The sequence below is a fragment of the Capricornis sumatraensis genome, chromosome 18 (genome assembly GCF_032405125.1).
Source record: "Capricornis sumatraensis isolate serow.1 chromosome 18, serow.2, whole genome shotgun sequence".
Taxonomy (NCBI): Eukaryota; Metazoa; Chordata; class Mammalia; order Artiodactyla; family Bovidae; genus Capricornis; species Capricornis sumatraensis.
Window position 1 is genome coordinate 37,905,210 of NC_091086.1, and position 17,146 is coordinate 37,922,355.

General features: G+C 37.8%; 1 protein-coding gene across 3 annotated transcripts in view; it reads right to left on the reverse strand.

Moving 5' to 3' along the window:
• NNT (nicotinamide nucleotide transhydrogenase) overlaps positions 1 to 17,146 on the reverse strand; it is a 92,362-nt gene that overhangs the window by 35,734 nt on the left and 39,482 nt on the right. For all 3 annotated transcript variants that reach the window (XM_068990392.1, XM_068990391.1, XM_068990394.1), the window contains 7 exons: positions 11,470 to 11,603; positions 11,008 to 11,199; positions 9,820 to 9,973; positions 6,680 to 6,841; positions 5,449 to 5,559; positions 4,416 to 4,561; positions 2,713 to 2,908 (listed from right to left, as the gene is read on the reverse strand). In XM_068990392.1, the coding sequence (XP_068846493.1) occupies positions 2,713 to 2,908; positions 4,416 to 4,561; positions 5,449 to 5,559; positions 6,680 to 6,841; positions 9,820 to 9,973; positions 11,008 to 11,199; positions 11,470 to 11,603 (1,095 nt within the window). The remainder of the gene's footprint in view (positions 1 to 2,712; positions 2,909 to 4,415; positions 4,562 to 5,448; positions 5,560 to 6,679; positions 6,842 to 9,819; positions 9,974 to 11,007; positions 11,200 to 11,469; positions 11,604 to 17,146) is intronic.

Genomic DNA, 17,146 nt, shown 5'->3' on the forward strand with positions numbered 1-17,146 from the left:
TTAAATAGACTTTTTGTAGTGATCATTTTGCAATATATATATGTATATATCAACTCATTATGTTGCATATCTGAAACCAGTATAATATTATATGTCAATTATTCCTCAATTTTAAAAAAAGACAATACTAAGGTTATCCATCACTGTCATTAATAACTATTTATCCACTTCCTAGCAAAATACTCTCTTACAGGACTATCCAGGCAAGAACATTGGCTTAAATACCCTTTCATATAGCAGGTTCTTTCAACCACCTCATCAATCAATGCCAACTCCAAAGAACCCAAACACATAGCATCAACTTTTCCTTACAAACTCTGAACATTCCACAGGACTAATGCATCTTCAGATTAGTTAAAGTTCCAACTAAACCCCTTAAATTCTCCCGACTGCATGAACAGCCCAGGCTCCCTTCCCTATTAGGCATCACTTGCCCCTCAGCACACAAGAAACAGCTGGAATGAAGGCAGCCTAGGTTTTCAGGTGGGCAGAAGGAAGCCAAGTCCACAGGTAATGAAATGCAATGTTTTTTGGATAGAAAACAACCAAACCAGGAGACTCTGAAGGAGTTACCTGGCTACAGGTAGATGATACACAGGACTGGGGCTCATAATATTTGCAAAGACCACATCTAAAGGTTTTCCCACCATGAAACTACAGCACAAGCATTTTCCTCCACGTGCCTTTCCAGGGACTGTAAGAAAGTATGCACCGCTTTCCCAGATAAATAAAATACGAGACGTAAGCTAAAGCTGTGCTGGTTAAGTATTTAACCACCAGCCTCCCAGGATAAAAACAGGTGTGTGTGCCTGGATGGGAGGGGAGTTTGCAGGAAAACAGAAACCTGTGTATGTATGCCCAAGTCCCTTCACTGTTCACCTATAACTATCACAACATTGTTAATCGGCTATACTACAATACAAAAAAAGTAAAAAAATGAATAGATTAGAGAATGCTCCTTTTTCCTATTCTCAAAAGAGATTCATGTAAAAGTGGTGTTTCATTTTTCCCTTAACTATTTAGAAAAATTCACTAATAAAACTATATGAACTTAACTTTTCTGAAAGAATGCTTTTTTGTTTCAATTTCAATAGATGTAAATCTTTACTATGAATTTTTAAATCTCAGCCTATATCATTCTTGGGAATATAAAGTTATAAAATTATGCATAACACTATTTCACTACCTTTAATATAGTTTATTATCTTTTTATTACCTTTTTAATAGCTGTAGGTCTAAGTCATTATTTTCTTATCCACTGAAATGATATAGACAATTATATATGTATAATTATACATATATTTGTATTACTCTTCCAAATCTTAGAATATTGTTGATTTTATACTTAAATAAACCAACTTTAAGTTTTTTTAAAAAGTGTGTGTGTGTAAATACAGGAGTTTTTACTTATAAAAAGGTATGTAGTACACAAGTTTCAAAAAATAAAAATATATACAATATTCTATATTGTAAGCTTCATCTAGCCAATTGACTTTCACAGAATGCTTTTGTTGATTTTTTGCTAAACTCTGGTACCTGCAGCCAACCTAGTATTTGCAACTGATAAATGAGTATAGTTCCCACATGAATGCTGGTTGAGATTATTGTTTACTTTAACAAATAAAATGACAGTGAAACAACAAGGCATATATAAGAACTTCACTCATTGTCAACCATGTGAGTGGGAATTCTGCTGAATCTGAAAATAGTTTCCAAATACTAGAAGAACATTCAATTTTTTGTGCAATTCACAATATAATGGCTACAGACAAAACACACATTTAAGTTTAAACTGCATTAACATTTTCTCCATCACTTTTTTAGGGCTGGACAATCAACAAAACAGTAAATGAATCCCAGATTTGTAACATTTGTTGACCTATATGGTGTAAATACAACTGCCATGGCTGATCTGAAGCTACAATGTGATGGCATTAAATATGGATTCAGGAAGAGATGCACAGAAGCCCATAATTACATAGCATTTCTACCACACAGACATAAGACACATGGATAATCTCAAAACTGGAGATAATAAAAGCTAGTTAATTCATTGGAAAGTCATGAGTGTTCAGAATTATTACCTTTGTTTCTAATTCATTTAGTTTTAAGTTTATATAATTTAATTTTTTATAATGGCTGTGTTAACAACCAGTTCAAAAGACTCCTGAAAATTTAACAATCAACCCCAACACACTACTGAATAAAATTAAAAGAGTGGTTTTTCTGCTGGCACATGTTTTCGTGTTTTTAACAAGTCTGAAGCCGGATCATCTGCTGTTATTTAAACCCAACAGAATAAAACACGAGCCTCCAGACAGTACATACATACAAGTATTCTGATCTCCTGTTCTATTATCAGCTAAAGGAACAGTCACTAAAGGAAAACAAGAACTGAGTAAAGGCACTTCTTAGCCCACTTTTGTGACACAGTTCATATTACTCAGTGTTTTCAAGTGTTTATTTCTGAATGACAATTACAATACCAACTATGATGACTTTTGCCAAAATATTTACTGAAGCAACTTCCATAGTAGGCAACTTAATTCCTTTATCAATATGGGCTTCAAACAGATACATATATATTCAGAAACTGAAGTGCAAGTAAAAGTTCTTACTCTTAACAACGTATTCCTAAATCTCTGAGCCTAACTGCCTTCAGGTGTTCAAAGGGCATGGGTTTATATTAAGGCAGAACCCACAAGTGCTTACCAATGGTACCGCCCAAAGCCATTGCTCCAGACATCTGAGCTAACAATTCTGGACACGGTTTTAGGCCTCCGAGGGTGGCTGCCAGGCCTCCAGCCACCCCAATCATGCCCAGAGCATTGCCAAGACGTGCAGTCCCCTGGGTGGAAAGCCCGGCCAGGGCACCAACACAGCAAAGGCCAGAGCCCAGGTACATAATCTTTTCAAAAGAAAAGGAAGAAACAGAGAGAGAAGTTATCGAAAGCTTTTAGTCCACCAGCTTAAAGAGAACTTCCTTTGAGGAAACATGATTCTCTAAAGACATTTCTAAGGACAATTTTATTTTTTTTTAATTTTTATTTTTTTAATTTTAAAATCTTTAATTCTTACATGTGTTCCCAAACATGAACCCCCCCCACCTCCCTCCCCATAACATCTCTCTGGGTCATCCCCATGCACCAGCCCCAAGCATGCTGTATCCTGCGTCAGACATAGACTGGTGATTCGATTCTTACATGATAGTATACATGTTAGAATGCCATTCTCCCAAATCATCCCACCCTCTCCCTCTCCCTCTGAGTCCAAAAGTCCGTTATACACATCTGTGTCTTTTTAAGGACAATTTTAAAGTCAGACAATTTTAAAGTTAAAAGAGTCAATATGATCTCTTCTTTTAATATTTCAATATATATTCCTATCTATTGGGGATATTAACATACTAAATACTTTAAATTGTACTTGCAATTAAACCATTTACGTACACTGATTTCTTCTGGACTTGACAGCATACAAATGCATATAAAAGTACCTAAATTTAAATGAGTTATGGGATCTAGACCTGACCCAATGTTATAAGGGAGCCAACCCCGTGAGGCTGTAAGTGCCAGAGACCATACTATATACGTTGCAAGTTATAACCTGTATCATGAGATTCACAGGAGGAGAGAATCATCATCCTCATTTTATAAAAGAAAATCAATGCATAAAGAGGCTGCATAATTTTTCTAAGGGCAAATGATCATTAAATAGCAAATCTGGGATGCTGACATAAATCTCCCTGACTCACTACTCTAACTCTTCTCAAAGACTGTGTTCATTCAACAAATACATGTTAGAAACAGCAGAAACTAAGGGAGACATGATTTTTCACCTGTCAGAGAGGCTGCAATCTACAATAGTCATTGAAAACAAAGGTATGACTGAGTTCAGAACAAAGCTGAATCTCTATTATAAATTATATTTAGATATGGAACTTTCCAAAGGTCAACTTGATTATTTCTGTTTTCCTACTCAGCATTCATTTTAAATTTTTCTTTTTTAAATGCACCAGCATAATACCTGCCAGATCCATAGAGGAAATAAATAAATAGGAAAAGGACTGACGATATTTTAATAAAAAATTTTCAAATTCTTAACTGATTATTTCATTGTATCCCCACAACAATCCAGCTATGTACATAAAAAGGACACTTATAACCTTCTTGACTCTTTTTACATGTGAAAAAATGTAGGGACAAACAGGTAAAGCCGTATTTGCAGAGTTAGCAGGCAAAGCTGCCTCTAGAAACCAGGGTCCTGATTCTTAAGAGGATGAGAATGTTCTATTTGATGAAGATGCTTCAAGAGTTACTGTTGTATTTGATTAGTGGAATTAGAATTTTGGTAATGGTAATCTCACTGGGACGAAGACACAGTACCAAAAAAAAGCTTTCAAAAGAGATTCTCACCTGTTCAATGTTATAACCACTGTAGAGGGAGGCTAAATATCCTCCAACAAAGGTACCAGCAGGGAGCAGATACAGGTAATTATACTCCGGAGGGTCAGTGGGACGCTTGAACATGTCCAGCATTCTCTGAGTCACCAGAAAGCCACCTTATCAAAGTAAACATAAAACAAAAAGAGGTATCTTAAGCAACATAATTTTTAAAGAGCTAAAATTTTTCTATGTTAAGCATTTCTCTATCATCTAGGAATAACTACCATTTTAAGTTAATATTTTAAAACCTCAAAATTAGAAGTTATTGTATCATTCAAGCCAGTTACATTGAAGGGGGAACCCTAGAAACATTCAGAAGAAAATCTGCTATCAGAGCACAGAACGAGCTATTTCTGCATGACTAAAAATAAACAAACTATTCAAACAGCTCAGGAAAGTAAAAGATCAAAAAGCCAGTATTTTTTTCTTATAGGTTATTCTATTTGTTAAACCCTAGAATAAGTGACTTTTAAAAATACCATATCAGCAGGTACTAGGTCTGCTGGACACATTAAAGAATTTTTAGGTACAAAATAGCATCAAATGGGTTTCATACACAAGCCATGTGCTAGGCTTTCAGTTTTCAGGAACATGGGACAGGATAAGGCAAAAACCTAAAGTTTTACCTAAAATTATACTTAGTTAAAGATGCTATGGTGATAGATCTAAGTCAGCTTAATTCAAAACTATGCATGCAATAACCTTCCAGTTAACCTGAAGCAAGACATCATTTTATTTGTTTTGGGGCACTCAGGGGTAGGGATGTTCTTTTATCAAATAGTTTCTAAAAATTACCAATGGGCAAAAATAACCAATTCCCGTTCACACAGAGCATTTATAATCTGAGCGAAACATTTTTTAAAAGGCATGATTAAATTCTTAAAATCAGAATGCTTATTTTATATATTTAATATACATATTTTAACAAATGCATATCATTTTATATTTGCTTCTCATGTCTCCACCAAAAACAGCACTCTGGGTTCTTTCCCCGTCCTCGTACCTGCAATGTTGACTGAGGATATGAACGTAGCAAGAGCAGCAAGGCCCTGAGAAGTTGTGGAAGGATACAAGTGTCCTCCCATCAGCACCAACCCACCGACTGCAGTCAACCCTGGGAAGAAAGCATGGATGTGGTAAACAGAAACAATCGCACTGCCGAAGCAAATATCATCAGTGAAAAACCTCACAAGCACACGCACCATAAAGGAAAAAGCTCTCACACACACTCTCAATGAAGTACTTTCATGGGCAAAGAGTTAACAAAACATTTTCTCTTTCTGTGTAAGAATTTTAACCTTGAACTGCGTAAGAATTTTAACCTTGAACTTTGTAGCTCTGTTCCCCTGATAAAGATATAAAGCAATAATGTTATTAGATGACATCGCTTGTGGCGAAAAGGGACCTCTGCTGGATACGAAGCATCCGAACTGGAAAATGCTACACATGAACTAAAAATATATGATGGAGAGAGCCACAGCTTTGAGCTTTCCTGAGAAGAGTACTTCTTGGGATTGGATTTGCTCCCAGTGGAGATTTCCTGGTGGCTCAGACGGTAAAGAATCCTCCTGCAGTGTGGGAGACCTGGGTTCGATCCCCAGGTTGGGAAGATCTGCTGGAGAAGGGAATGACAACCCACTCCAGTACTCTTGCCTGGAGAATTCCATGGACAGAGGAGCCTGGCGGGCTACAGTCCATGGGGTTGCAAAGAGTCGGACACATCTGAGCAACTTCCACCTCACTGGTGGAGATCCTGAAAGCTATGCCTGTGGCAAGAGATGCTCACCAGGGCCATGAGGTTTCCGAGCCAGCGGCTCCCATATCTGTCCAATGTGGGTCTCATTCCTTAGATCTGAGCCATCGCTAGGGACAACAGAGAACAGTCTTGGGACGAGCCATGTGCACTACTGCATGAATCATCATGCTTCTGGGAAACATTGCTTCCAAATTTCTTTGGAGGAATCGTTTCTTCAAAGGAAATCATAACTGAAAGAAGATACAGTGGCTCTGCCCTGCTTGAAATGGGGGCAGCCCAAAGGCTTGACACACCTCCCTGGCTTCTTACTTCCAACCCCACCCCTCCACCTCTGGGAGCCCAAGTCACCACAACCACCACCACAATGCCAAGCCCTACAATTTGGAAACACAGACTTTATCAACCTCATGGAAAGCACTCTGTGAGTTGAACAAGCCCTTGAAAACCTAAGATAAGGGGAAACAAGAGGGGAACAAACCTGAGATTGCATTAGTCACAGACATCAGCGGTGAGTGGAGAGCAGGAGTCACCCCCCAGACAGTATGATAGCCCACAATGCCAGCCAAGCCGAAAGTGGTCACCATCTGGGAAAAGGCTAAATTGGGAGCCGCGATGCCCAAACCTAGTATCCCAGTGAGACCTGGAGAAACAGGAAAGAATGTGAGCTCACATCCAATTATCTCAGGAGGATTAAAAGCACACGCACACCCACACACAAACAAACATGTGGCATATTCAAGGCTTTAAAATTTCACACGCTTGCAAATAATGAGTTGTTTTTTTTAAAGACATTTCATTATTGGGAAGGGAGGTGAAAGTGAGTTAAAGGTATTGTGAGCAAAACTTAACTTCCTGACCACCATCCTCTAAAATAAATTGTAAACATCTAGTAAAATTTATGAGTCACCTTAATAATAATTTGCACATTTTCCTCTGCATAACTTGTCCTCTTCTCTGCTCTAACTTTCATTGACGATGCCACATGTGTTTATACAAGTGTTTCTATTCCAGAATTATAGGCCTATAAAGGATCTACCAAAGCATGTCCTACTTGGGCAAGACACAACCTTTGTAAGACAGACTTTAGGGAGGCCTATTTCATGTCACTCTCAGATTTAGCTGGGAACAGGGATTTTAAAAGAGTAGGAAGGGTTTCATTCACTCCAGCACCTCCCCAAAACATATGGCTTCCACCCACCCGGGATAGAAGTTTTGCAATTGCTCCTGAATCTGGACTGGACTGCTGGCCAGGGCAGTCAGCTCCAGCCTCAATACCAAGTCAGCAAACAGGATTTTACAAAGAAAAAGGGAAAAAAATACAAATTAAATTAAGAATGTGCAGAATACAAACACTCAGCTCTCAACATACATCTTTAATTATCACCTTTCCTAACAGCAAACATGTGGATGGCTGCTCTGCAACAGAAGAAAGGGTTACCTAGCGGTCAGTGAAAACCAAATCATAATGGATGACCAGGATGCTGGAATTTAACTTCCTTGAATAAGGTACTTTTTCCCCTTGATATGGATTATTTCTTTACAAGTGGCATAGCTGAAACATTAGCAACTGACAAGTTACTTTAAACTATTCAGTAAGACTGTAGTTTTAAAATTTTTTATTTTGTTTACTGGACACCCCACATGGCATAGTTCCCATGATCTTAGCTCCCCAATCAGGGATTGAACCAGTGTTCCCTTCAGTAGAAGTGTGGAGTCTTAACCACTGGACCACTAGGGAAGGTTATGCAGTTTCATTTCCCTACCCACATATAAGACTTCCAGGGCTCCCGTGAATGGCCTGTTAACCATCTGGAGGGAGAGTTAGACAGAATATTGTTTTGAGCTTCAGTTAAGCATCAGAGAATCTGTGCAGGGTTATATTTAAGAATATGTTTTCTTAAGCCAGGCTGCCTGGTTCAAATTCTGGCTCTACTGGTTCCTAGCTGTGTGATCCCAGGCAACTTACTTAACCTCTCTGTGCTCCAGTAGTCTCTGTAACATTATTAATCCTTTCTGTCTTCATTTGGAAAAAGAAAATAATAATATGCCCAACTCATTGAGTTCTTATAAGGAATAAATGAGCTAAGGCATGTGACATGTTTAGCATGATGCCTAGCACTCACTAAATGCCCACATTAGTTATGAAGCAGTAAGTTATCATCACCTGCAATCAGTTGTGTTGGCCATCTAAGATAGAAACTCCTCAGCTGAAGGTTTCTTATTAACTATTTAGTAAACTAAAGTCTTTTCATTTGACATTCATTAATGTCAAATATGCTACATTTATTCTCTATGATGAAGGAAAAAGAAAAGAAAAACAGGAAAAAAAAAGGAAAAAAAGCAAATCACAATTTTTGAAGAAAGCTAGTTAAATAGATCCTAACATATGGTAGAAGTGTTCCAGAAAAACACTTGGCTTTATTATAAAGGAGGAACTTTAAGGGTACGGAAAAATAAACAGAAGGCCGTCCTTTTATTCACTGGGATATGCCACTGTCACATCTATTAAAACACAATAAACTTTGACTCAATAAACATAAGAGAAACCTAGAAAAATAAATAATTGCTATATCTCACTACATTTCCTTATGAATCCCAAAGAGAAATGGAAATTTACAACCTACTGACCATATTCTCCTTGTACAACACAGTAATATGGTTCCTTCTTTTTAATAAGTAAGTGCAAATAGGGACACTGCTCCATCTATTCACAATGTTCACAACTAAAGGCTTTTTCAGTCATTTTGCTGAGACTTGCTCTTTATTCAAGGAGAGTTACATATTTAGCTTAAAACATCTGGCCTCACATGGGAATTTGAAGAATGCTGAGGCTACAAGAATTCTGTGTGCTTGGTACCGGTCCTTAATTCTTTGTAGTTTGCTTTTGTTTGTATTTTGGCTCTCACAGATCTAAACATTTTTAATTCATTCTATGAGACAGAAACCGACTTAAAATCAAATCTCCATATTTCAAATTCCAACAATTCATAGCCAGAATGAATATTTATCACTATTTTATGACAATTCTTTAGTGTCTTCATGAAGATTAACTAGAAAATGAAGAATCTATGTTAAACTGTAAAGAAAGAGATTAAAAACTTTAAAACTGAATTTTTTTACTAGAAGAATAACTTACTGTTTATTCTTAAAAGCAAATATTTGGCCTCCCATCTTACCCAGAGATGCAGATAATCACAAGTGATGTTTTATAAACCACAAAAAATAAATCAATAACCACATTTAGATGAACTTTATAACACAATCTGACATACATCATTACTCATTATATTTGGTGTACATATATAAAAACATTAACAATTATATTTTAAATATTTTTTATAAAAGAAAAGCATTAACCGCCTATGTATTATTTCTTACTTGTTCATTCCAGCATTTACCCCAGTGCCTACATCTCTGAGTGGACAATACAGTCTCCAAGTCCACAGAGGTGGGACAGGTGACATGTTACATGTGAAAACTGCTTCTAACAAGGTCAAGTCCTGAGAATCCAATGAATGACAACTGCATTTCATTTACTAACTTTGACAGTTAATACATTACTCACATAATACAGTCATAATTCAAAGAAGCCTAAATCTTCATAGAAGGAACCCTTACCTGCTGTATAGACAGAAGCCGATGTCATCGTCTTCCTGAAGGGCGTGATAGTAGCTGCTTTTTCAGCCTCCAGCTCTGCCACTGTCTTCTGTTTTACTGGGGCACCTTGAGGAATATTTTTCGGTGTGGGAGCAGGGAAAATCACTTGGCCATCCTAACAGAAATTAGAAGAACAGCACTTTTTAAACCATCCAGCATTCAGTCAATTCAGTGTTGCAGAAAAACTCTTTGAAAAACAATTTTAAATAAATGTAGAAGTTCATATAATTTATAACATCACTTTATATAAATATATAATATGTACATGCATGTTAAGTCACTTCCATCAGTCGTGTCCAACTCTCTGTGACCCTATGGACTATAGCCCATCAGGATCCCCTGTCCGTGGGATTCTCCAGGCAAAGTGAGTTGCCATGCCCTCCTCCAGAGGATCTTCCTGACCCAGGGACTGAACCCACTTCTCTTATGTCTCCTGTATTGGCAGGTAGGTTCTTTACCATTAGCACCATATACATGTACATAAATATATAATGGCTGTGTCACGAAAACACACATAGATGTACAATTTGTATGTGCATAGAACACATAAGGAAGAAAATAGAACTTAAAAGAAGATAGGTGGGGGAATGTTTAATTTTTACTTTATTCAGTTCTGGGGGTTTTGTTTGTTTTCTGTTTTTCAAAAGCAATACACATTTTAGGCGCTGCTGCTGCTGCTTCTGCTAAGTCGTTTAAGTTGTGTCTGACTCTCTGCCACCCCATAGATGGCAGCCCATCAGGCTCCCCTATCCCTGGGATTCTCCAGGCAAGAACACTGGAGTGGGTTGCCATTTCCTTCTCCAATGCATGAAAGTGAAAAGTGAAAGTGAAGTCGTTCAGTCATGTCCGACTCAGCGACTCCATGGACTGCAGCCTACCAGGCTCCTCCGCCCATGGGATTTTCCAGGCAAGAGTACTGGAGTGGGTTGCCATCGCCACCTTCTATTTTTTTAGGTGAGTCACATGTATATCTGCAATATTTTTCTTTAAGTTGTTCTGGATTTTTAAATAATTTTTATTGGCATAAACCCAACACATTGATACTGTATTAGAATATATCTCAATTCCAAGATAGGATTCTTCCATAAACAAAAATCCTAGAACAAATGCAAAATGAAAACACAGGAAGGAATAGATCTCTTTACTCACCTTCATCACTACAGTTCCTCTAATGACGTGACCCATTGTACCAAAGTCAAAGTCATCTTTCACTTCAAAGTAAAAATTATCTTTGTCCGGGCTGATAGCCTTCAGAAGCTTGGTGATGTTGTTGGAATACAGGGTGCTGGCCTGAGTGGCCATTCGGCTGGGAAGGTCTGTGTAGCCTATGTGAGTAATTCCCTAAATGAACAAAAATACAGTCAGAAAGGTCTATTACTAAATGCTCACATTCTTTCCAGGATAATTCTCAGCCAAGGCTAAGTTTTGAAATTACACATCTTTATATACACACGAATACATATTTCAGAAAGAGCTTTAAATGTGATTATTTTTAATTTTAGAAAATTACCGGCCTCAGTTTCTCTAAATATTTAAAGCAACAAACACCCTCTCACAAATCACTAAAGATGAAGGATCAGGATCATAGCAAGAGGAAGCTCTGAGCTATACCTTATGAACATAAAGTTCTCCTGGCTTGGTGGTTTCAAAGTTTCCGCCAGCCTCAGCAGCTAAATCCACAACAACTGAACCTTCCTTCATTGACTCGATCATTTCTTTATTAAACAAAATGGGAGCTTTTTTACCTAGCAAAACCAAAGAAAACAGAAAACAGTATAAAGCACATGGTGAGTTTTTAAAACTCTATATTCTAATTATTATGGTAGTCTCTGAGTACTCACAAATTGAACCCTTTCAAGAAACCCCTTAAAGCCCATAACAAAGGTAAGGCTGGTCACCTAAGGAAGAAATGGGATGAGCATGAACTGCAAAGCCAGTGGGCAGGAAGGAGCCACTGAACCAGCAAACAACTCTTGCCATCTGCTAACCACAGAAACCTCAACTAGCACTGCTCTTTCCAGCTGATTTACATCCAGCTCCACTTGTGAAAAAAAAAAAAATCAACATTTTACCTGTTTTTTGTAAATGCATAATAAATAAGCTAGTAAGAAAACTGTGTGCATGAGAATTGGACAATTCATAAACACCACAAATGTCAAGGGAATATTCAGTAGTAATCTATGAATTCCAACACAGTATTTCCAGTCATCTGAACCAATGTCGCCAGATTTTCCCACATACTATATTGTGCTGTGCATGCCAAGTCATCTCAGTCGTGTCCAACTCTTTGTGACACCATGGACTGTAGCCCACGAGGCTCCTCTGTCCAAGGGGTTTCTCCAGGCAAGTATATTGGAGTGGGTTGCCCTCCTCCAGGTGATCTTCCCAACCCAAGGATCGAACCCCACGTCTCTTATGTCTCCTGCATTGGCAGACAGGTTCTTTACTACTAGCACCACTTGGGAACCTTAATTTAATACAGGATAACTTTGAGGAGAAACAGAGGAGTACGATGATATGGCAAAGATAGAATACCAGAACTCGAAAAAACTCGTAGAAATCACCCATACATTTTTATTCCCACTCAACAAGTATTTATTCTGTACCTCTGTTGAGTCGAGTTCCATGACTGGTGCTGGGAATTTACTGGTAGATAAACAGAAAAGATCCCTGTTCTCGTGGAGCATACTCTGCACAAGATATTTCACATTTTAAATCATACACTAATTCTTACATAGAGAATAAAGCTCCGAACACAAGGATTTTTCAAGCTAACATACATCAATCAGTATGTTCAACAGGGGCTCACGTGGTGGGTATAATGTCTTGTTCAAGTTTCACAAAACAATGTAAATATCTAAGCCAAAAGAAAAAGGGCATGAACTTGTGAGATTGACTATCGGAAAGCAGAGAGCTAAAAAGCTAATTATTTCTTCTTCTGAAAGTTTTCAACTCTGAGTGAATTTTAATAAAAACACTGTCAATTTTATAAATGGAAATCAACTAAAAGTAAAATTTTCATTATAATAATCTGTTTTTCAGACTATTTGACTGGAATACATGTGATTTGAAAAAGAAAAATAACCTTTCTTTGTAGCACATGTGAAAAAAAAAAGTTATAAAGATACAAGTGGGTGAACCTCCTTTCTCAATGCAAACTTAACACTTCCAAGATCAAGCCCAACTCCTAAGTCTCCTATAACTGAAGGCCTTTCTCCTCCAGCTGAAGCACTCTGCCTAGCATTCCTTCTCATTACTGCTCCAGTGGACTGTCTGCTCCAACCATACTGGTTTGTTAGGAAAGATCTGAGGCTCTCTTTTGCGTCCCCATGGAAAGGAGCAAGAATGAGGAGGTCTTTGCTTCCCTGATACCTCAATTGGTAAAGAATCCACCTGCAATGCAGGAGACCCCTGTTTGGTTCCTGGGTTGGGATGATCCCCTAGAGAAGGGATAGGCTACCCACTCCAGTATTCTTGGGCTTCCCTGGTGGCTCAGATAGATGGTAAAGAATCTGCCTGCAATGCGGGAGACCTGGGTTCGATCCCTGGGTTGGGAAGATCCCCTGGAGAAGAGAAAGGCTACCCATTCCAGTATTCTGGCCTGGAGAAGTCCATGGGGGTTGCAAAGAGTGGGGCACGACTGAGTGAATTTCACTTCACTTTCCCAAAGACAACTCCCAGAAGTCCTGGTAGCTTCATACTTCTCAAAATTCTCTGGAATTTTGCATTCCTTTCCTCTAGGCTCCCACGCTACAGTCCAACAAAGGAACCTTCAATATTTTAACCTTTACTCGAGCATGGGAATTTGGGGATGCAAACCACACACATCTGAGGACTCTTCAAAATAAAGGTCATGCTGCTCTGTTCCGCAGGTATTTAAAGCTATGTGTGATAGAGTTGCTTCCACATAAGGGAGCAAATTTAAAGGGGTAAATTTGACTGTCATCACTACCCACCTCTGGTGCCTCATCTCTACTAAGCCTCATCTAATAGAACCTCATCTCTACTAACCAGACTCATGTTTGTCACAGTTTTTCCTCCCACCTGTCTTGTGCCCTCTGGTCTGAGGTTGACATGCCTTAAACTACTCTTTTGACTATAACCAATTTAGATACAGGTCTATCCCCTTTGACTTCTAACTGCACCAACTTTACAACCATTGACCTCACAAATTTGATTTGGCATCTAACTAACATCTCCTGCCCCCAAAATTCTGAATTCCTTCTTCCTTCTGAGATAACTATAGCTACAGCTCAGACCCTGGATCTGTAATGCTGCCCACTTTATAAGATGTCAAGTGGCCAAAACCATTTAGGCTCCCTAGAATACATCTAATGAACCACCTATTTATTTCTCTTCTTTGATTTTACTTATTCAACCTACACAAAGCAATTCTACAGTGGCTCACACACACATATATGTCCGCTGCAACAGAGATAACAGGTGTTCTGGCCATATTAGCAGTCTGAAATTCAATCTCTTTGAAAGAATACCATTTTCTTTCACATAAAATATTTTATTTAGTATATAGCCAAATAATGGGAATGTAAGTCAAAAAAATATAAAGTCATAGAGGAATGTTTAAAAAACATGGAATTATTACAAGTAAAAAGTACACAACAAAACAGTATGTATAGGATGCTCCCATTTAGTAAAAAATAAAATTATACACATATATATGAATGTTTCAAGCATACACCCACACACACAAAAAAAAATACTACAAATACTATATAGTTCCTGGGCTTCCCTGGTAACTCAGCTGGCAAAGAATTCACCTGCAATGCAGGAGACCCCAGTTTAATTCCTGGGTTAGGAAGATCCCCTGGAGAAGGGATAGACTACCCACTCCAGGATTCTTGGGCTTCCCTGGTGGCTCAGATGTGGGCTGCAATGTGGGAGACCTGGGTTCGATCCTTGGGTTGGGAAGATCCCCTGGAGGAGGGCATGGCAACCCACTCTAGTATTGCCTGGAGAATTCCGTGGACAGAATAGCCTGGGGGGTTGTAGTCCATGGGGTCATAAACAGTCAGACACGACTGAGTAACTACGTACACATGCATATAGTTCCTAGAAAATTTTATAGAGTATGTTTAACAGTATCAGGATATCTTTGAGTGGTAAGACTAATTTATTTTCTTCTTTATGCTTTTTCTTATCTCCCAAGTTTTCTAGAAGAGCTTGCTTTAATGTTATTGCTTTAAAAATTCAATAAGGGCTACAAGGGAATACAATGATGAATGTAACAGTGCAGCTGTCTTTAAGAACTCACATGTGGACTAATTTTTTGAAAATTCTGAAAAGTGCAGAAATGCAAATTAAAAACAGTAGGGAAAAAACAGAGCCAAAAGAGGAGCAGAATAGTACATAAAAATTCCAAATGAGCAAATCCTCAAAAGATTAGGTCAAGAAAGGGAAAGACTGAGAAGGAAATTTCAAAATACTATCTTACCCTGATGGCCTACTGTGACAAAAATGTAATAAATGCCAAGTGTGGCATTACAAAATGGAAAGAACAAAAAAATAATAAGATAATGAGTTAGCTTTTCAGGGGGAAATCTACCCTAACCTAACATTTATTTCAAATTAAACTCTGAACTCTATAATTAATTATAATTAATTATAAAAGAATTAATTATAAAAGAATCACCCCACAAAGAGAAGAAAAGATATCCTTGGTAAATCTCTCTCTTGTCTTTAGACTGAAAAGTACTTCTTCAATTTCAGCAATGGGAAAAATTACAAAGGAAAACATCAAGAAATTTAAATATGAAAAGGTATATATTACTATCCTCAGAAGAACATAAACATGACAAAAAATTAATGCAATAAAAAGTTCACAGAAATTCAAATAGAAACAAAACACTACACTAAGATCCTAACAGATAAATGAACAGCAAATGCAAATGGCTAATTCAGAGAGAAAGGTAACAACCCAATGAAAACAGTTCAACCTCAGAAAGAACCAAAGAAATGTGAGAACACACACATATATATACTACCATGTGTAAAACAGATAGCTAGTTGGAAGGGCCTATATAGCACAGAGAGCTCAGCTGGGTGTTCTGTGATGACCTAAAGGGGGAGGATGGGGGTTGGGGTGGAAGGGAGGCTCGAGAGGGAAGGCATAAATGTACACATACAACTGATTTATGTTGTTGTACAGCAGAAACTAACACAACATTGTAAAGCAATTATAATCCAATTTTAAAAAATAATATATTAAAAAAAGAAAGAAAAAGAAATGTGAGTACAAAGAAAGATATATTTTTGCCCTCAAACTGAAAGAGTCAACAAAATCTTGAATACTGATGAAATGAAACAACTAATTGGATGATCTATTGATGAGATTATCAACTACATAATCTTCCAGGAAAGCATGGTTTATCAAGTGTTTACCAAACTGCCAACAATACTAATATCCATCTACTAATTCTACTTCCTAGATTTGATTAATCCTGGGGAAATAACTGAAAATACAGATACAAGAATAAAGCAGAAAAAAATGTTTTTAATTGACAAAAACTGGAAATACATAAAAAGCTTAACTTTGGGAGAACAGTTAAATAAAATACAATACATTCAAACAAGAAAATTCTAACAAAACTGTTAAAATATGTTTATAGGGAGTTCTTAATGACATTATATTAAGGGGGAAACTTAAAAGAGTATTAGTGGGGTAAGTAAGAAAGCTATTTTATCTTTATCTAATGTGTGGAGAAGGCAATGGCACCCCACTCCAGCACTCTTGCCTGGAAAATCCCATGGATGGAGGAGCCTAGTCGGCTGCAGTCCATGGGGTCGCTAAGAGTCAGACACGACTGAGCGACTTTCCTTTCACTTTTCACTTTCATGCATTGGAGAAGGAAATGGCAACCCACTCCAGTGCTCTTGCCTGGAGAACCCCAGGGACGGGGGAGCCTGATGGGCTGCCGTCTATGGGGTCGCACAGAGTCGGACACGTCTGAAGCGACTTAGCAGCAGCAGCAGCAATATGATAAAAATGCATGGGAAAAAGGCTGAGAGGGAATGGTAAAATGTTAATAGTATTTTTCACTGAGTAGAAGGATCACAAATGATCTTTATTTTCTACTTTGTACTCTACTGTATTTCCAACAAAAGTCACACACTATTTTTATAAAAATAAACAAAGCATAATCACAACCAGTTTCCCCTTTAAGTAGAGGACAGAGATTAAAGAGTTGTACTAGAAGAACTAAAATAATTAAGAAATAACCCTTACCCAGTCTGTTTACTTACCAACAGAAAACACTTCACTCAAAATCCT